The 19057-nt window shown below is 32.6% G+C and overlaps 2 protein-coding genes across 3 annotated transcripts in view; one reads left to right on the top strand and one right to left on the bottom strand.

Annotated features, from left to right (window-relative positions):
• Positions 1 to 19057, top strand: part of LOC115883009 (cardioacceleratory peptide receptor-like) — a 115745-nt gene that overhangs the window by 25053 nt on the left and 71635 nt on the right. For both annotated transcript variants that reach the window (XM_030901281.1, XM_030901280.1), the window contains exons 3-4: positions 6711 to 6846; positions 12787 to 12839. In XM_030901281.1, coding sequence (XP_030757141.1) covers positions 6711 to 6846; positions 12787 to 12839 — 189 coding nt within the window. The remainder of the gene's footprint in view (positions 1 to 6710; positions 6847 to 12786; positions 12840 to 19057) is intronic.
• Positions 39 to 1840, bottom strand: LOC115883006 (potassium/sodium hyperpolarization-activated cyclic nucleotide-gated channel 4-like). Its single transcript, XM_030901278.1, has 2 exons — positions 1370 to 1840; positions 39 to 1300 (listed from the first exon to the last, which is right to left on the bottom strand). Exons 1-2 carry the CDS (start codon positions 1794 to 1796, stop codon positions 144 to 146), a joined length of 1584 nt encoding a protein of 527 aa, XP_030757138.1. The 5' UTR covers positions 1797 to 1840; the 3' UTR covers positions 39 to 143.

Here is a 19057-nt window from a genome sequence, read left to right as displayed (position 1 = left end):
GAGAGGCGCCACCCGGTATAAATAAAAGTATTGCTTCATCTAATTCAAACAAGCAGTTTATTATAGTAAAATCTATAATCAACATAAAAACTTATATATAAAGTAATGTTTAGTGTTCTGGAACGACTTCAGTGTCATATACGTTATGTATATAAATTTTGTTGGCTGTACATTTTTGAAAACATCATGCGTCGGTAGTCCTCTTCTGCCGCCAAAATTTGATGTAAACGTAACTCGGCTTCGTCCAAAAACACATGATACACATCCTTATTTGACAAAATAAATTTCTCAAAGTGCTCCTTGCGCAACTTGTAAATCTTGGAAGTTTCTATGGCTATTATGGTTGCTGTTGCTTGAGTATCTTTTAATAAAAGGGACAATTCACCGAAATAGGCACCGTCATGCAAGTGGCAAACTTCTCTACCTGAGTACGTATAGAGGGCTACAGTACCTGAAGCAAGCAGAAACAAGAAACGTCCGTGGCTTCCACATGATACGATCACATCGTTGGGACAGTACACTTCCATTTCAAAATTTTCTAATACTTTTGTCATGGCCTCGTCACTCAGTTTACCGAAAATTGTAACGTTAGTTTCCTTAAGTACTCGTAACTTGTTGTTTCTAATTTTTAACTCCAGACTTGCTGATAGTAATCTGCCAATACTACTTTGATGGAAATAACGCTTGCGATAGTAGAAATCGTAATAATCTACCATTTGCTTTTGTAAATTATCAGGCAGCTCCTTGTTTTTCATCCAATTTTTTAACTGTGAAATTATCTGTTGATATTTCACTTCCTGCATATTTCGTGTCATAAAAGCGTGCAGAATAGCCACCCAGAATACAAAGTGTAGTAATCTTCCAAGAGTGTAACATATTAAGTTTAGTATACTCGTATCATATGATCCCTTAGAGGATGTTATTTCGATACCGGTTATTTGGGCAGAGGCCCTGAAAAATGACGTGAAATATTGACGGCGCAGCGATTTATTAAAAAGGTCGTTGTTCAGGACCCATGTGTCCCTAGGCCAGGATCCAAATAATGACTTTTGGTAATAGGGTAAGGCAAAGGATAAGCACGCCATTATGTGCGTAAACCAAAAAATGATATACACAAACCTTACTAACAGGACACATAAGTATGATTCTATTCGGAGATATTCAAACAATCTTCCTATTAATCCTATGACTTTAACTACCAGTAGGCTCTTGATCAATGCCGATACGTTATATACGTTCCAAACTATTGTAACGCACGAACCATTGCATATTATGTATATGGGTACTGATGATACTACTTCTATCAAAAAGAAAAAGTTTGTGAAACGGTACAGCAAAATACGTGGAAAACTGAATACTATTTGTTTACCGTCGGAATATCCTCGAAAGCACATTAGAAATATATTGAACCATGAAAAAAAATCTACAACAGTGATCATAGTTATAAGTTGCGCATATTCATTTTCTTGAATTTTTTGATAACGTATGTATGCTGCGTCCATTGTTTTCACTCCAATAGCAATCATGTACAGGAATAACATAAATATATCGTGCACTACTGATAGTTTGCTAATAGGATGCATTATGAAGAAATATCGAGAGTAATAATGGCGTTTTTTTTCCTTTCGAATCGAACGTTCGCTACGAAAATATCTTAGACATAATGGATTCGCTTCCGATAACAGTATCCATGAGAAGAATGAACGTTTGAATGTTTCGTAATAGCTGTGAGTCTGTGGCTTTGGGGGTATTACTTCAATTGGAACATCACACTCGTGGTAGAATTTCTGATTCATAATATAAAATCATGCAGTTACAGGATAATAAAGATAATGACATATAATCAAAGCATATAATGTGACATATTTATATTAAAATAGGTATGATAACTATGGTAATAAGGTAAATAAAGGATGGAAGTAGGTATATCAGCATAGAGGTAGGTTTATACAAAAATACACGCGAATCACGAATATTGCTGTTATTGGTCGTTTTCAAAAAGAATACAGAGGCGGCAAAATTGTTTCAATATTTTGCGAATTCGCATAATTTAAAATGTAGGGGGCGGGACTTAAACAGCTAATTTCCGAATATCATGGTCCCATCTCAGGTTTCGTCTTCTTCTAGATCTCTTAATTCCTCGTGGGTACCATGCTGTAATTTTTGTGGCATATCCTTCTTGCCAGGGGTCCTGCCCCATGCCACTTAGAGGATTCGATTCTGTGGATGACATCTGTTACATGGGTCATTTGTCTTATCCACTCTATACTTTTACGGCCTTTTTTCGTTATTCCCAGCATATTTCGTTTCATTCTATTATATATTTCGTCGCATTGAGCATTATTTCGTTTCATCCTTATAATGTGCGTTTAAAATATCCAGGTTTCGCATGCATAGGTAATACATTAATCGAAGGTTTTCTTCTTTAGATAAAGTGGCATTCTAGACTTGAATATGATTGAGTTTCTTCCATAAATACGTCATGCTAAATTAATTAATTAATTCTTCTATTGATTTCTGTTAGTAGAGATCCCGAGCTGTGTATTAGGTTAGGTTAGGTTAGGTTGCTCCCAAGGCGTCAAACGTTATATACAGGAGCTATTATTATTATTAGGTTAGGTTGCTGGGGTTTAGGATCATGTTTGACCTCTCAATTGGAGGTTTTGGTCCCATTGCAATACTCCTGTTATTGTTGAACCAAACCTTCCTCTCATTCTTTCTTTGCGTTAAAGCACTTCCAGCTCTTTGCAAATTTCCCGATTGTCGCTGATGTTGGCTGCTGCTGCTTCCCTAGTCCCTCCAAAAAACCTTGCTCTAAAGTTTTAAAGCGTCGGTACTCCAGTGCCGGACAGTAGCACAGCAGGTGCTCTATGGTTTCTTTTTCCTCTCCGCATTCTCTGCAGTAGTCGTCGTTGGAAATCTTTCATCTCACGAGGTTTACCCCCGTGGGGCAGTTTCCTGTGATGACATTTACAATTATGCGTACTAGGTTCTGTTTGTGCTCTAGCAGTTATTTTGTCTTTTTGCTATCTACCACTGGCCATAGTCTTCGAGCTGTAGCGCAGTCCTCACGGTGTTGCCACGTCTCTTGCTGCTCGCTATAGCTTCCTTCAGTGTGTTGATCGTCACAAGTGGTGGGTCAGCTGTAACGGCCTCTCCCCTAGCCCCCTCTTTGGCGAGTCTGTCTGCTTTTTGTTACCTGTTGCGGAAGCATCTGTGTAGACTTCTATCTCTTGAGTGTTCATTACTCGGTTGCTTTCCCATTCTTCTCTAGTCGGGATGCGAATCCTTATATTTTCTCCAAAATCATGTTTAGTGTTAGGTTAGGTCCCAAATATATATATTCTTCTACTATTTCTAGTGTTGTGGTATTATTTGAATGTCTTTTCTGTCTACTAGTTTGTTGTACATAACTTTAGTTTTTGCTAATTTCATTTTGAGACCTACTTTACTGCTGGGTGGTTCGTTAATTTTTGCCAGTGGCGTAACTATCGATGTGCCGTCTGTGCGAAGCATTTCCATATCTATCACACGCCATTTCCATATCTATCACATGCTATCGCGAATCAAGCAGAATCACATGTTTTCTTAACTACTTAACTAGCATACGCTATCGCGAAAATAACTTATTACTTTACACTTGTTCTTGTGCAATTTTATAGCTGTGTTTTCCTTTTTATTTTACAAAATAAAAATAACTGGAAATATGTGATTTCTCATTAGAGCATTAAATTTGACAAAAAGGAAATTTGCTGTATTGTCACTGGATTTCTGTACCATCAAATAGAAATAGAACTAAGCTAGTTGTAGCATCAAAAAGAGCATGAAAAATTATACTGGCCAAACTAGTTAACTCAAAATCACAAAAACTCTCGTTACCTAATGACTGTATTAAGGGGACGATAAGGCAGCTGGGTTACGAGAGGTGCCCGAAACTGCCACTTTTTTAAAATCACCCTGTAGCTCAGTAACTAAGAGGGCCATGACAAATTCTTTTAGGGCATCTCCCATTTTGTCTAAAAATAGCCGACTATTGTGAGAACCTATTCATAAGGGCAACAAAACACATGAAAATAGGATACCCTGTAGGTACAAGGTATTCCATTCGTAAAAAATATCTTATTATCGCACCCTGCATACGAAGGGCATAAAAAAATTGCTATAGCACTTAATTTCAATTTGCTCTTGCTTCAAATAATATCGCGATTACCTGTGCTGGTTATGACGGAAATTCCCAATACTTCTTTCTTAACATGTTCATGTTCCTATTTACATTGTTTATTTTAATTTAGTTAGTTTCGTTGTTGTTTTTTGTTTTGTTTTTATTTATTTGATATTTTATGTTTTGGGTTACATAATTCTGTGTTGCAGTAATAAGTAATACTATATAAAAATTAATTTGATAATGTTATTTCTAACCTAAAATATGAGTGCATATTATTCAGATTAGTATATAAGTATTGAAATATGTAGGTAGGGGGCCCTATAGTAATAGGGGGCCCGGTAAAATGTTTACACACAGGCCCGTGAGTCTGTTGTTACATTTACGTTGTTACAGTACTGTTGTTACGTGTTACGGCCACTGATTTTTGCTGGTAGTTTTTCAGGACTATGTTATCAGGGAATCTTAGATGGTTATGATGTTCTCCATTTATTTTTAATTTTTTGTTGATTCAGTCCAGTTGACGGAAGATCTGTTCTAGTGTTGCTGGAAAGAACTTTGGGAATATCGCGTGTCCGTGTCGTACTGGGGTTGTTTTTATATATTTATTTTTCTTTGGCTTCTTTATTTTATATGATAATATAGACAAGGATTATCGAGTATCTGCCACCGATATTAGCCAATGGGAATGTTAATTTATTATTAATAAAATGTATATAAAAGATTGCAAATTCTATACATATAATTAAAATATTTTTTGAAGTTTAAATTTTCTAAAAGAATTTCAATACTGAAATATCTTATCTGTCACTATAATAGTTTTTCTATGTGCTACAAAAGAGAATTTTCTTTTGGTTTTAATTATCTGTATCTGTCATATACTTGTGAAGGGAGTATTATTAAAAGTAGCGCTCTCTGTCTCTAACTCATCTTAGTTTCTAATTAAGCAAATAAGGGAGATATTTCAACCAGAGACCAGAACTGAAGAGCCGAGCGCGAGACATTCCAAATTCGCTAAGTGTGGACGGGTTTCGCGAGAGCCTCGCGAGCACTTCGTGATACAACCCACGGAGCCTCGTTGCTATCCGTCCCCTGTCGGTTTTTCGACAGCCGATCAAAGAAAGCTCGCGGCTAAGTCTGGATGTGTTTTTGGTAGGCTCCCTTGACTGCGAGATATTAGCTCTGATTTATGAATTTCGTCTATTTAAAATTAAGTAATCTCAAATTTTTAAATGATAGAATTTACAAATTTTGCATCATTGATAAGTTTTACCGTACCGAAATCTAACATTTCTTTAAACAAATTGAATCATTACAAAATCTATTAATTTTAGATATATATATATCATATGTAAAAAAGTTACCTAATTGTAGGTAGAATCTAATAATAAAATAAAAATATATGTTAATATATAATGTATAATATAATATATGTTATAATAATAATAGTATATTAAACAACGAGTTTCGAAAACGGCGTTTTGCACACGAGTTCGACAGTTTGTTGGCTCGAGCCGCAGGCAAGAGCCACAAGTCGAACGAGTGTACAAAGAAGTTTTCGAACGAGTTTTTTACGCTATTTTTTCTACGACTACAAATTAGCAACAGACTGACTCAGTTTTTGCCAGTTTTGTGGAATATTTTGCGATGTAATGATGACACTTTTCTGACGGCTGCGTTGAGTTTGGCGTTTCACCTAAATATTGGAGGTTAAAAAGGTTAGAAATTGACACATGTTGTGTGCACTAAGAGTAAGCGTGCGCAAAAATTGCACACTACAAAATTTGCGCACGGTGTGTGAAAAACGTCACTTTCAGATTGACTTTAGCGTGCGTTTTTTAACATTTTACATAGCAGTCGTAGAAAAAAATATATGTTATATCCGCAACACTTTTTTGACCTGTATACTGTACAGTAATGTTAAAAAATGTACTTCTTAACCTTCCCAATAACTTTTCTATTTAACATTTTGTTCTAAAAAACGTTAAAAAACGTATTATGTAAAAAACGTCGTGTCTCAAAAGAAATGAAGGAACAAAGGGGAAAACAGCCAAAAGGGGAAAAACCGACGATGAATAAAATACGACAAACTCAATACCATGTTAAAGATACAAAAATGTATTACTGTATGCGTTATTATTTGGTCATCGTTTGTTATATTCAATTACAATTTAATATGTGTTTGGCTTCCTTTCACTATGATTCAACTCGTTTGTCTCGTGGCACTTACATCAAAAAATGGATAGAAAATGTCTCGCTCTTGCCTCGCTCTTGTCTTGCTCTCGTCTCGCGCTCGGCGCGTCAGGTCTGGACGCACCATTACGAGTTTAAAGCAAGTCATTTTCAGAGGCCGTGTGATATAAAGATCATTGACATTACAACTTCGTATTCTAACCACTGGCACTAATTTCAAAACATGTGCAAATTTTCTATTCATTCGAATAGAGAATTTGCACTTTATTTTTTGTATTTTTGCAATTATATTTTAATTTAAATAGTATTCACTATTTAAATTAAAATATATGTAATTATTTTTTTTCTGTTTCAGACTGAACAGTTCACTATTTTATGGTTTCTCTTTTCTATAATTGTCCTGGGAAACTCGGCTGTTTTAATAGCACTTTATATTAATAAAAACAGAAAATCCAGAATGAACTTTTTCATTAGACAACTTGCGATAGCAGGTAAGTACTACATGTTATTAAAATAATCTGAATTATGTTAGTCTCATCTTAGATATAAGTTTTAATTTTTAGTTTAAAAAGTCATATTTCATTCATTTTTATGAAATAAAATATTCTGACAGAAATATAATTATAATAATGAATTGAATTTACACATATATATCCCCTTTTACTTTTGTTACTGAGCTTTTGTTAAATATTTATTCTACTTGTACCTTTTTTAAATAAATAAAAAATTACAATTTTTAGTCTAACAGAAATTTTTGAGAATAATTTATTTGCAATTTTATAACATTGTTATTAAAAAAATCCACCCACAATTTTTTAACAAACTGGTTAGAGCAGTGATGATTTATACAATTTGAAAAGTTGCAATCGGAAATATTTTTTGGGCAAAAAACACATTCATGAAAAACAAATACATCAAATACATGTCAGAGGATCGAAGAGTAACCAAAATGAGGTAATTTTTGAGTCACCTTGCCTCAGTTCTTAGAGATTAACCACAACTACTTATTTTATAATACAAATTTAGCTTATGTGGAACATCGTTGAATATTGAATAGCCTTCTCTTATAATAAAATATTAAATGGTATTGTTTTATAGATATCGATGTTTAAAAGTAAGTAAAATTTATGAAGTAATTTTTTAAAAATAAATGCAGGCATAATCTCAAATATACCTCAGGAAAACCATCGTTCCTCCTTCAGTCCTCCGACATACAGGGTGTCATTGAAATGGTGTAAAAAAAGTACTCCTAAAAATAATAAAAAAAATTCCTATAAGTATATGGTGGAAAATGCATATTAAGGGAGTTAGGGGCACTGAAAGGGTGAATTTAAAAAACGGTTGTTTTGCAATTATTGTAGGCTTAAAAAACAAGATAAAATTTCGAAAATCCTCTGCCATAAATTTTGACCCTAAATCAAATGGTGATGTTGAAAAATTATTTGGAAAAGCGGAAAGGGTAGTTTTTGCAAGGGTAGGGGGTTGTTTCGCGAATAACTTTTTTGAGGTTATTTTTTTTGCAACGTGGGGTTATTTTTTGAAAACTACATACTTTTTTCTACAAAAAAGTTATTCTTGTTGCACATCGTCCAGAGCGATGGTTTTCGAGAAAATTGAAGGCAAAGATTTTGCCCTGGTGGGTTGCAAACTGGTTAATCAATATAAATTTATGAAAGTTATAGCGGTTCAAAAGTAACCATGTAGTTATTAAACAATTAATTGGAAAATCATAAATTTCATGATATTTAAAACATCTTATTGCTTTAAAAACGAAATAAACTTTTTTGGTTTTAACACAGATAACACATAATCCAGATGGCCATTGCTTACGGAACAGCATGTTTTCGATGAGACAGTTCCCTATTAATGACACAGAGGGCGCCTATAGCCAAATCTAATAATATTTTTAAAACGAACGAATTTGGAGCCACACCACGGCCACGCGATGTGAAGCGACGTAGCCGGTTGTTCACATTTATAAGCAAATTCCCGGTCAAACCCAGGAAAAATGTATATTCGGACTTTAATACTAGACAATTGGATATGAAAATACTAGTCGCAGTGGATGTTTGAAAGTCAGAATTTCTAGATGCATATATATTCTATTTATAGCCATGAAATTTATAATTTAGATTTTATTTTTATTATTTGTCTCTTAATATTCATTAGCTGAAAATAAGGGTAAAGGTTATCTATATAGTAATAAATAAAATTTGGCACATAGGTTCCTTAAGTGATGTAAATGAGCACTAAGAAGGGATTTTTTGAAAATTCGACCGCTAAGGGGGTGAAATTAGGGATGAAAAGCTGCATAAAAATTTGTTAAAATCTGGTTTAAGAGTATGAAATTTTTCACGAGTGCTCCTTGACTGACGTAATTGAACACTAAGGGGCAATTTTTGGAAATTCGCTCGTTAAGGGGGTGATATGGGGGGTACTTTTGTATACAAAAAAAAGCATGTCCTAGGACTACGAAATTTTGCACAGAGGTGCCTTAAGTAGCGTAACTTAACAGTTCGATTATACAAAGCGATTTTAGGAAATTCTTCTACTAAGGGGTGAAACTGGGGGTGAAATTTTGTATACTTTTTTAAAATTAGTCCGAGGAGTTTGAAATTTGGAAATTGTTAATTAAGTGACGAAAGTGAGTACTCAGAAGCAAATTTTGGACATTCATCCCCTAAGAAATAAGGGATGAAAATTGGTATAAAAATTTGTTAAAATCGGTTTTAGAAGTATGAATTCTGCGTAGACGTTTCTTATGTAACTTAATTTAGCACTAAGAGGCAATTTTTGGAAATTTTCCTCTAAGGGGGTGAAATGAAGGGTGAACGTTCTGAAAAAATCTGTCCTAGAAGTATGAAAATTTGCACAGAGGTTCATCAAGTGATGAAAGTTATACTCAGAAGCGAATTTTTAGCATTCATCCCTTAAGAAATAAGGGATGAAAATATGTACAAAAATTTGTTAAAATCGGTTTTAGAAGTATAAAATTGTTCGCAGACGTTCCTTATATAAGGTAATTTAGCACTAAGAAGCAATTTTTCGAAATTTTCCCTCTAAGGGGGTGAAATGAGGGGTGAACTTTCTGAAAAAAATCTGTCCTAGAAGTATGAAAATTTGCACAGAGGTTCCTCAAGTGATGAAAGTGAGTACTCAGAAGCGAATTTTAGGCATTCGCCCCATAAGAATTAAGGGATGAAAATTTGTACAAAAATTCATTAAAATCGGTTTTGGAAGTATGAAATTTTGCGCAGACGTTCCTTATGTAACGTAATTTAGCACTCAGGAACAATTTTTGGAAATTCGCCCTCTAACGGGGTGAAATGAGGTGTGGACGTTCTGAAAAAAAATTGCTTGTTATTACTAAATTACGTTACATAAGGAACAAACAGAATTTCATACTTCTAAACCCGATTTTAACAAATGTTTGTACAAATTTTCATCCCTTATTTCACTCTCTTAAGAGATGAATGTCCAAAATCCACCTGTACAAAATTCCACACTCGTAGGACTGTTAGTTTTAACTAACAATTTATTAAAGTGCAACTATATAAAAATTATACAGGGTGGCGCCTCTCATATGACTCGGAGGCTCCAAGGAGAACGACCAGTTCGTATTGAAATGAAATTTTGTGATCATATGTAAGTTAATTCTGCGTACGTTTTAAAAATATAGAGAGTTCTACAGGGTGTCCCCAAAAAAAGTTACACATCAAATTTGTGTTTTTTTGTAACGGAATACCCCCTTTATTAATTAATTTTTAGATTCTAAGAGAAAAATAAAGGTGTGTTTTATTAGGGAAGTATATGACTGAAATGTAAGGTTTTAGCCATCGCTGACGCCGTTTTTTCGATCATATGGTATATCAAATAAAGTATTATTAGAAAAGCTCACTAGATTGTTTTCTAGTAAAAAAAGACCTTATTTTGTCACAACAGGTGACATTTTTTTGTTTTAAATCAAGTAGGTTTTAAAAAAACTACAATAGGTAAAAAAGTTTCTAAACAAATAGAATATCCAAATTAATTTATTTCCAATGACAATAATGTGTAAGTTTGTAATTAAAGTTAGTTAATAAGAATAATAGGTGTAGTATATTTCAACATCATTCACTGGTTTTAAAAACATCAAAAAATATGCATGTGTTTTCATAGTATAAATATGAATTGTTCCTTACGTTAGTTCTTATTGATATAAAAGCAAAAAAGTATAAAAATTAAAAGCTGCAATTTTATTAAAAATATGTTATTCTAACACATATTTTTTTAACTGTAATGTTCTAAATTGATCAAAATATAAATGTTATTTTTTTCCTAGGAAAAATAAAACTTCATAACTTAATTTTCATAAATAAATTTATTTCTATTAAATTTTATAGAGCAATTTGTATTACAGTTTTATTTCACATATTTTGTAATACTGCTTCGGTGCAGTGCCCCATTGCTATCTGTGAGTTCATTTAAATTATGACGACATTACTGATCTAGAAGATAAAAATGTACCTAAGTACCTTAATATTATAATCAAAAATGACTAATTTTGTAAATTATTACCTATAATGGTTAGATGAGTTGTGAATGTAAACTTCTTTACGCTGGTTTCTTGAAGTTAGGTGATATTAATTATCTTCGCATCATCATGGGCTCTAATCAACTGTGGAGTATTCGTCAATCAACCTGAAATATGTAATATTATTTACTTTATATTTGCGAAAAATTCTCATTTTCTTTTTATGAAAATTTTGAGTTTAAATTTATATGTGATTAGAATAAATATACATCAGTATTTAACATTTTATCATAGGTAATATTCTATATATTATCTGTGATTTTATGCTAAAATGTTTAGTTTTGTGAAAATATTACTTACCTATAATATTTAAACGAGTTCCTGAATGTACAATTTGTTTATCACGATGTCAAGTTCTAAAATCTTGTATTGGTTGTCTAAAACTGTTTGATTTTGCTTAGTTATATTGTATCCTATATTTTATTAAACAAACTCAAAATAATGTTTATAATTACCTTCATCAGCCTTCATATCATTAAAGTTATTATTATCACTTATCATTATCAGTCATTATGTAGTTATTTGTTCATTTCTTGCTCTGTTTGTTGTTGTTTGTTTTCAAAGATCATTTTTGAGGTTAATGTCATATGAAACTTTTCGCAATTAGGGAACTGGTAAATGACGTGTGACGATAGATTAATAAAATAATAATGAACGTATTAAGTTAAATATTTATATATTAATTTAACATATCTATTTCATGTTTATAAATTACATAATCTTTTAATTTTGTATACCTTTAATTTTATATATTCATAATGAAATGAAATATATTTCGAATAACGTTTGGCAACCACGCAACTGAAGTGCAAGCGACATCTGTGCAAGAGAAGCAAAACCTCCCAAAAAAGTGAGAAAAGAAATCTAAAAATTTCAGATTATTCAAATGTCACTCCAATATTTTTCCAAATTGGAGTGAAATTAGGGTGACAATTTTTAACACGTAAGGAGCCATCTGGATTATGTGTTATCTGTGGTTTTAAAAAAATTTGGTTTACTCAGAATACTGAAAAGCAACTACGGCAACGCATTATTGACTGTTCCAATCAAATTCGGACAACACCAAGGATATTCCACAGGGTAAGAAGATGGTGGAGAAGAAGATCAGATGTCTGCATTGAAATTAATGGTGGTCACTTTGAACATTTACTATGAATGAATTAAGGAATACGTTATTTTAATAAGGAATTTTGGTAATTGGATTATTTCGTTTTTTAAAGCAATACGATGTTTTAACAATCATGAAATTTTGATTTTTCAATTAATTATTTGATAACTACTTGGTTACTTTTGAACCGCCATAACATTCATAAGTTTATGTTGATTAACCAGTTAGGTACCCATCAGAACAAACTCTTTTCCTTCAATTGTCTCGAAAACCATCGCTCTAGGCGATGTGCAACAAGAGTACCTTTTTTGTAGGAAAAAGTATGTAGTTTTCAAAAAATGAACCCACGTTGCAAAAAAATAACCTTAAAAAAATTATTCACGAAACAACCCCCCACCCTTGCAAAAACTACCTTTTCCGCTTTTCTAAATAATTTTTAAGTATCACCATTTGATTTATGGTCAAAATTTATGGCAGAGGATTATTTTTCGAAATTTTATCTCGTTTTTTAAGCCTACAATTTCAAAACAACCGTTTTTTAAATTCACTCTTTCAGTGCCCTTAACTCCCTTAATATGCATTTTCCGCCCTATACTTATAGGAACTTTTTTTACTATTTTTAGGAGTACTATCACCCCCCGAACTTTTTTTACGCCATTTTAATGACACCCTGTATATTTGAGATCTTCCTAGTAATTTTCGTCTATATTAGGGGTAAACTATGGAATTAACATTAGTTTAAAATTTTAGATTTGACCGTTGGATTAGTAAATGTGTCAACTGATATCGCCTGGAGAATAACAGTAAGTATTACTGAAAAAAAGTTGTTTTATTAAACACATACTCAAAAAAAATGTATTGAAGTGGACATATAAAGTAATATGTAAGATCTAAATAAAAAGGAGGAAAAAATTCAGGAGTTGGTGGGTTTTACAAAACAAGGTTGTCTTTTCCGCATAAACATTTTCGATATGGCCTTAGTCTACAAAATTATTTGTTGAATAACAATTAAATCACAACAAATATATTGTCTCTCTACATTTTATTTTTCATAGATTATTATTTAAGACTGAAAAATTTAAATTATACTTCAGTTGGACACGTCCTCCTAGATCACCCTGTAGTAATACTTCTGTCACTGTTTTGAGCGCATGTTTAAAGAAAATGATTCACCGCCTCCCATATCACACCACCTTTGTGTCTCATTATACTTCTTGCGCTGGCACAAGCAGCAGTGTAAATTTAGCAGACAAAATTTTGTACAAAATTAGCGGAAATGGGTAAAGAAAAGAGAAGAAACTTGAAAAGAAAACTCTATACATATGAATCAAGTAAGTAAATAACCTTTAACTCCCTAATTATTTTTTTTTAGTTCATACAAGTAAACAAGGGTAGTAGAAATAGCTATGAGATGATCTAGGGGGTGTAGGCTATTATTCTACACCCCGCATTGCCTAAAATTATATTATTTTCTTCGGCGACACGGCAGTAAATTGCCTGCCTTAAAACATACCATTCATGACTCATAGCACTATCGAATCCGGTAAATAAACAATTTTTTGCCGATTCGAGTATAAGCAATTTTTCTTATCTGCTCGATGAAGTAAACCTATATTAAAATTTAACGGTACCTAAACGTTATTCTGGGCATAAAAAAGGTGGACTCTTGCTAAATAATCAAGTGTCAGTAACACCTACAGGGTGCTAATAAAGTACTTGCTAAATATCCAAGTACCGGCAACACCCATTGGGCGTCAATATCCTACAAGATTACTTGCTAAATATTTAAGTTCAAAATCTTAGTTGCACTTGCTAAATATTCAAGTGTCAGTAACACCTACAGGGTGCTAATAAAGTACTTGCTAAATATCCAAGTACCGGCAACAATATTCAAGTTCAAAATCTTAGTTGCACTTGCTAAATATTTATGTGCCTAGGAAATTAGGGTAAAAGGCCAAAGCCCAAAGTCACCTTGGCAGCCCAAAAGAAAACAAAAATGTGTTCGGAAATACGAATTAAGCCATTATCCTTAACGCAATATTTTTTTTTTATTTTTAGACAAGTCGCTACCTGTATATGGTTATCTATAATAGTGAGACGAATATTATGATTCTGTTTAATATTTACTAGCTGGGTTAATCCACATATAATTATATATACGTATAAATATCAATAGGCAAAGAAAAACTGATTTGTAACCCAGCATAGTCCTTGACTTATGCACGCTAGTATGTCTCCGAAAACTATTAACATGATCTGTATTTTCCGGCTAGATTTGGAAATTGGTGAGACAAATATTATGATTTTGTCTAATATTTACTAGCTTGGGTAATCCACCTTGTGGATATAAACATATGCTCATATAAACATTGTAACCCAGCATAGTCCTTGACTTATGCATGCTAGTATGTCTGAGAACTATTAAAATGATCTGAATCTTGGATCCTTTATTTTGTGGCTGTATTTGAAAAATATGCCTTGCAGTTTTTATTAAATAAAAGCTTGTGCTAAAACAGGTAACTTATATATTATACCCGGCCACATAACGCCGAATGGAGTGGTTTTCTTTTAATTCTTAACTCTATGGTTTTTCTCATATTTTTCTACAGCACCAGGGTGACGCAACATGTTGTTTGTTTACCTTTTTCTAGTGTGCTTTTTGCTCACTTTTGATAAATATTTTATTGTTCGTTTTGAATTGGAAATAATGAACTATATTTTTTTTAGACAGGTCAAAACGAATCTGAATCTGTTTAAAAATAAAAGCTACAAAACTATTGTTTACAAAAATGAGTACATGACTAAGTGCAAAGTAATTGTTCTTAAACTAAATATGCTATGGGGACGGGGAACTGCAGAAGTTGCACAAATGTACCTTAGGCCCTTGTTTATATATTTTTATATACAAGGCTTAGGCTGAGTTATAAAATATTTTATTAAAAAATATTTTAAACGCTCTCCAAAAATGTTTTTTATCTTTTATTAAAAGTACATATTCAGATAGTATTATATTAGGATTTGTCTTACACAAGTTTGCAATTTAAGAGGCCTTTTGGTTGCCATATAGCAAACAAAAGACAGTCTAAAATAATTTTCCCATCCTCAGCAATTGCAGTATATTATAAGGACCGAGATTAAATCCGGAGGTCCAAATCATGTTTTCTTCGACAGAAAGTAAGAAATATATTTTTTGATAGACCTACAGCACGGTTTTAGGAAAAACAATGTCACCACTAGACCAAACAATAACAAGTTTAGTGGAACTTTCCAAAGAAAATAACCAAGATAGTTACCCTTAAAATCTGATAAATTTAGGGAAACCGTTATGTTAGGAGCATCCTACTGTACGAACTATCGTAAGGTTTTTTATTAAATTCACACTTTAATAGTAAAATTAAAAGCGTGGCAATGCGATAGGTCAAATAAGCAATGATATGCCTTTTAGTAAAGTTTTAGTGAAAATTGCAAAGCCAAGAATCTTGACAATACCAGAAAAAAAAAATACTAGCAGGCTTATTTCAGAAACTTTACTACACACTTACAAATGGGTGCCTTGAGATCCAGGTGAAGGTCCACAGACAGAATAATGAAAAGATAAGAGGAGGAAAATTCCTAGAAGAGCCATTATAACAAGAACAAGGGGCGGGGGAGCAAGAATTCCAAAGAAGGCAGGATGTATTGGAGGAGATAATAATTCAGGTTAGAACTCAAAACAAATATGCTGGTATAATTGATTATTTACAGCCAATGGTTGGAAATAACACATAACAAACTTGTTTTAAGTTATATAAAAGGTTATAATAAATAAGGCTGCCATTAAAATACATTTTAGGTCCTAAACTAGTAGACCTAAACCTAAAATTTTAGACTAACCTAAACAATATAGTTATCGAGAAACTCTCATTGCAGCAAACTGGAATTTAAATTAAACCTTTAAAATATAAATATATGTAAGGTTCAAATTCACGGAAAAATATGAATTTTAAGCTATTTTTCTTGCAATTGCAACATATGTTTTTCAACCCCCTGAAACACTGTAATTAACTGTTTAAGGAAAAACATTCTGTGTGAATGACTACGAATCTTGATGATGTTCTTTTATTAGACAAAAATTTAGCGGAATGTACTGGAAACATAAATTAAAAAAAAAACGGTCTTTTCATACCTACTCAAGAAATTTCATATTTAGAGTTTATTTTAAATACAAAATTAATGGAAATGTATCCTACAGACAAAAGAAGTTTAAGATTAAAAAGTTAGTGTTGAAATTTTCCAAAAAATATAGATAGTATGTATCCATACTATATATAATATTGCTTATTCGCAACTTATAGGCACTTTAATTTCTTTTTGTTCCGCAGATAAGTACAGCTGGCTTTATAGATATTAAGAGAATTGAATAAGCTCAATACAAAGCCCTTAAGCGAAATAATGAAAATTATAACGCGTTCTTTGCGCCAACAAGTTTTTTTTCTGAAGTTTACGACTGGTGGCTCAGAAACATAGAATGTGCAGGTCAAAACTACATGCTTCCTAAATGTACTTCAATAACCTAGTATTGATGCATCAAAATCGGGCTAGGGTATTTATTATATATTATTTATTATAAATTATTTAAACGCTAGAGGTTTATGAGACCAAGAATATCATATACTGATAGAATGGGAGGTGTAAAACCTTAATTTTTTTTGCACCTTAATTTTATCACTACTAAAATTTGGAAATGATTTCCAGGAAAGAGACCTAGGCCCAACTGCAACCTAAACAAACCATTGCAAGATTTCTCTGGGCACAATCAAACAGTGTAATACAACATATAAAAAATGGTGGGTCTTTTGTCAGTTAAACATGATTTTCCTACCCAGTACTCATTACATTTTAAAATTTTTAAGTCAAGAATATCAAAATAATTCAAAATATAACACCCTTAACGCTCAGCGATCAGCCCTTAACATCTTAACGGATGCGGGGAGAACTGAATCAGTGGAAAGGCTTATGCGAGGTATATTTAAATGTAGACCATCATTCCCAAAATATGAAGAAATTTGGGATCCGTACCCGGTGTTAGTAATACTTGGAAAACTGTATCCATTACATGACCTTGACGTAAAATTTTTATCAATAAAATTAATCTTATTACTGGCCTTATGTACAGCACAAAGGATTCAAACTCTATCAAGTATACGGTTGGAAAATATACATCATAGAGAAGAAGGACTGCACCATCAAAATTAAATATATGTTAAAAACATCTACCCCAAAATCTGCACAGCCGAAGCTTCAAGTTTCTTTTTTGCTAAAACCCCAATCTTTGTGCTGCCACCACGATTTTGCATTACATAGAACCAAAAAAAAAAAACCAAAACCAAAAACCTTAGGGGTAACGAACAATACTTATTTATAACAACAAAAAAGCCATACAGACGGATCTCCACCCGTCCTTAAGTAAGTGGATAAAAGAGGGTTTTAAAAGGGGTGGTGTAAATGTAGACAAATTTAAAGGTCACAATACACGACATGCCGCGACTTCTGCGGCGTTGCGAATGAGGGTAACCATTGAAACCATTCGCAACGCAGCAGGCTGGTCCGAAAAATCATTAACGTTTTGTAAATTTTATAACAAACCAATAATAAGTGCGAAAGAGCAGTCGTTTACTAATTACATAAACGACATTATTAATAACAAAAAATAAGAAGTAGATTGTTAAGTCCTGTATACTTTAATGTTAATTGTTCGTCGTTACATAGGAAATTAAAATATAAAAACCTTATGAGTTTTGTTATAGTAGTTTATTAGAGTATGATTTATATAAACAATAAGCTACTATACATATTATGTTCATATAATTATTATAATATAATAAGAAAAATAGCGTAACGAGAAATGCCATAAATGTTACATACTATCAAGTTCTTATTATAATTAACATATATTTTTGTTTTGCCTTTTCTTAAAATGCAGCAAATTTACATGCAGATCGCCTTAAATTTCTTTAAACATCTACAGGGTGATCTAGGAGGACGTGTCCAACTGAAGTATAATTAGGGATTAAACGACTTACCTGTAAGGAAGTTCAATCCAAATTATACGAGGTTGGACACGTCCTCCTAGATCAACCCACCCTTATGTGTCTCACAAAGTGAATCACACTATCAAAGGTAAACGATATATGATAGATACATGCCCGACCCAACGGCGATCAGAATGCTTCAGAAGTATAATGAGACACAAAAGTGGTGTGATATGGGAGGCGGTGAATCATTTTCTTTAAACATGTGCTCAAAACAGTGACAGAAGTATTACTACAGGGTGATCTAGGAGGACGTGTCCAACCTCGTATAATTTGGATTGAACTTCCTTACAGGTAAGTCGTTTAATCCCTAATTAGTAGTGGTAAATAGTAATGCCATTAGAAATGCAGTTAGCGCTTAACGCCATTTTCAGATTCAAAACCTATTTATTACCTTACGACATTACACTCGACATTACACTCTTTGCCGAATGAAAGTATAGATTGAGATTGATATTATTGAATTATTGGTGGTGCATCGGGGTTGGAAACATAGGAAGTTCCATGCAAATTTTGACTTTCTAAATATTGGCGTGTGTGGTAAATAGTTCAAATTAAAGGTCTGCTTATGCTAAATACACTTGTCAAATTTGAATTTTGGGCCAGCCATTTTTAATTAACCCTCAACTGGCGTGGTGAATTTTTGTACCGCTTATGGCGATCTGAAGTCCGATGGATCCCAATTTTTTTTTCAGTTAAAAATAAAGGAGGGTGAGATTTTATAAAAAGTTTGTTATTTTAACACTGCTTATAGTGTATTCAAACTTATGAACAAACAACTTCATTCATTTTCAATAAATTAATAAGAACGGACATAAAAATAAAGTAAACCGCATTTTTGAGGAATTTTTGACAACAGAAATATATATAACGCTAAGAAACCCATAGAAATTAAAAATATATGTATATTTTATGATTTTTCCGTATTATTGAAAGTACAAACAACTGAA

The sequence above is a fragment of the Sitophilus oryzae genome, unplaced genomic scaffold (assembly GCF_002938485.1).
Source record: "Sitophilus oryzae breed Bouriz unplaced genomic scaffold, Soryzae_2.0 scaffold_1801_pilon_pilon, whole genome shotgun sequence".
Lineage (NCBI taxonomy): Eukaryota > Metazoa > Arthropoda > Insecta > Coleoptera > Curculionidae > Sitophilus > Sitophilus oryzae.
Note: the sequence above shows the minus strand (reverse complement) of the source record. Positions and strands in the feature narration are given on the sequence as shown.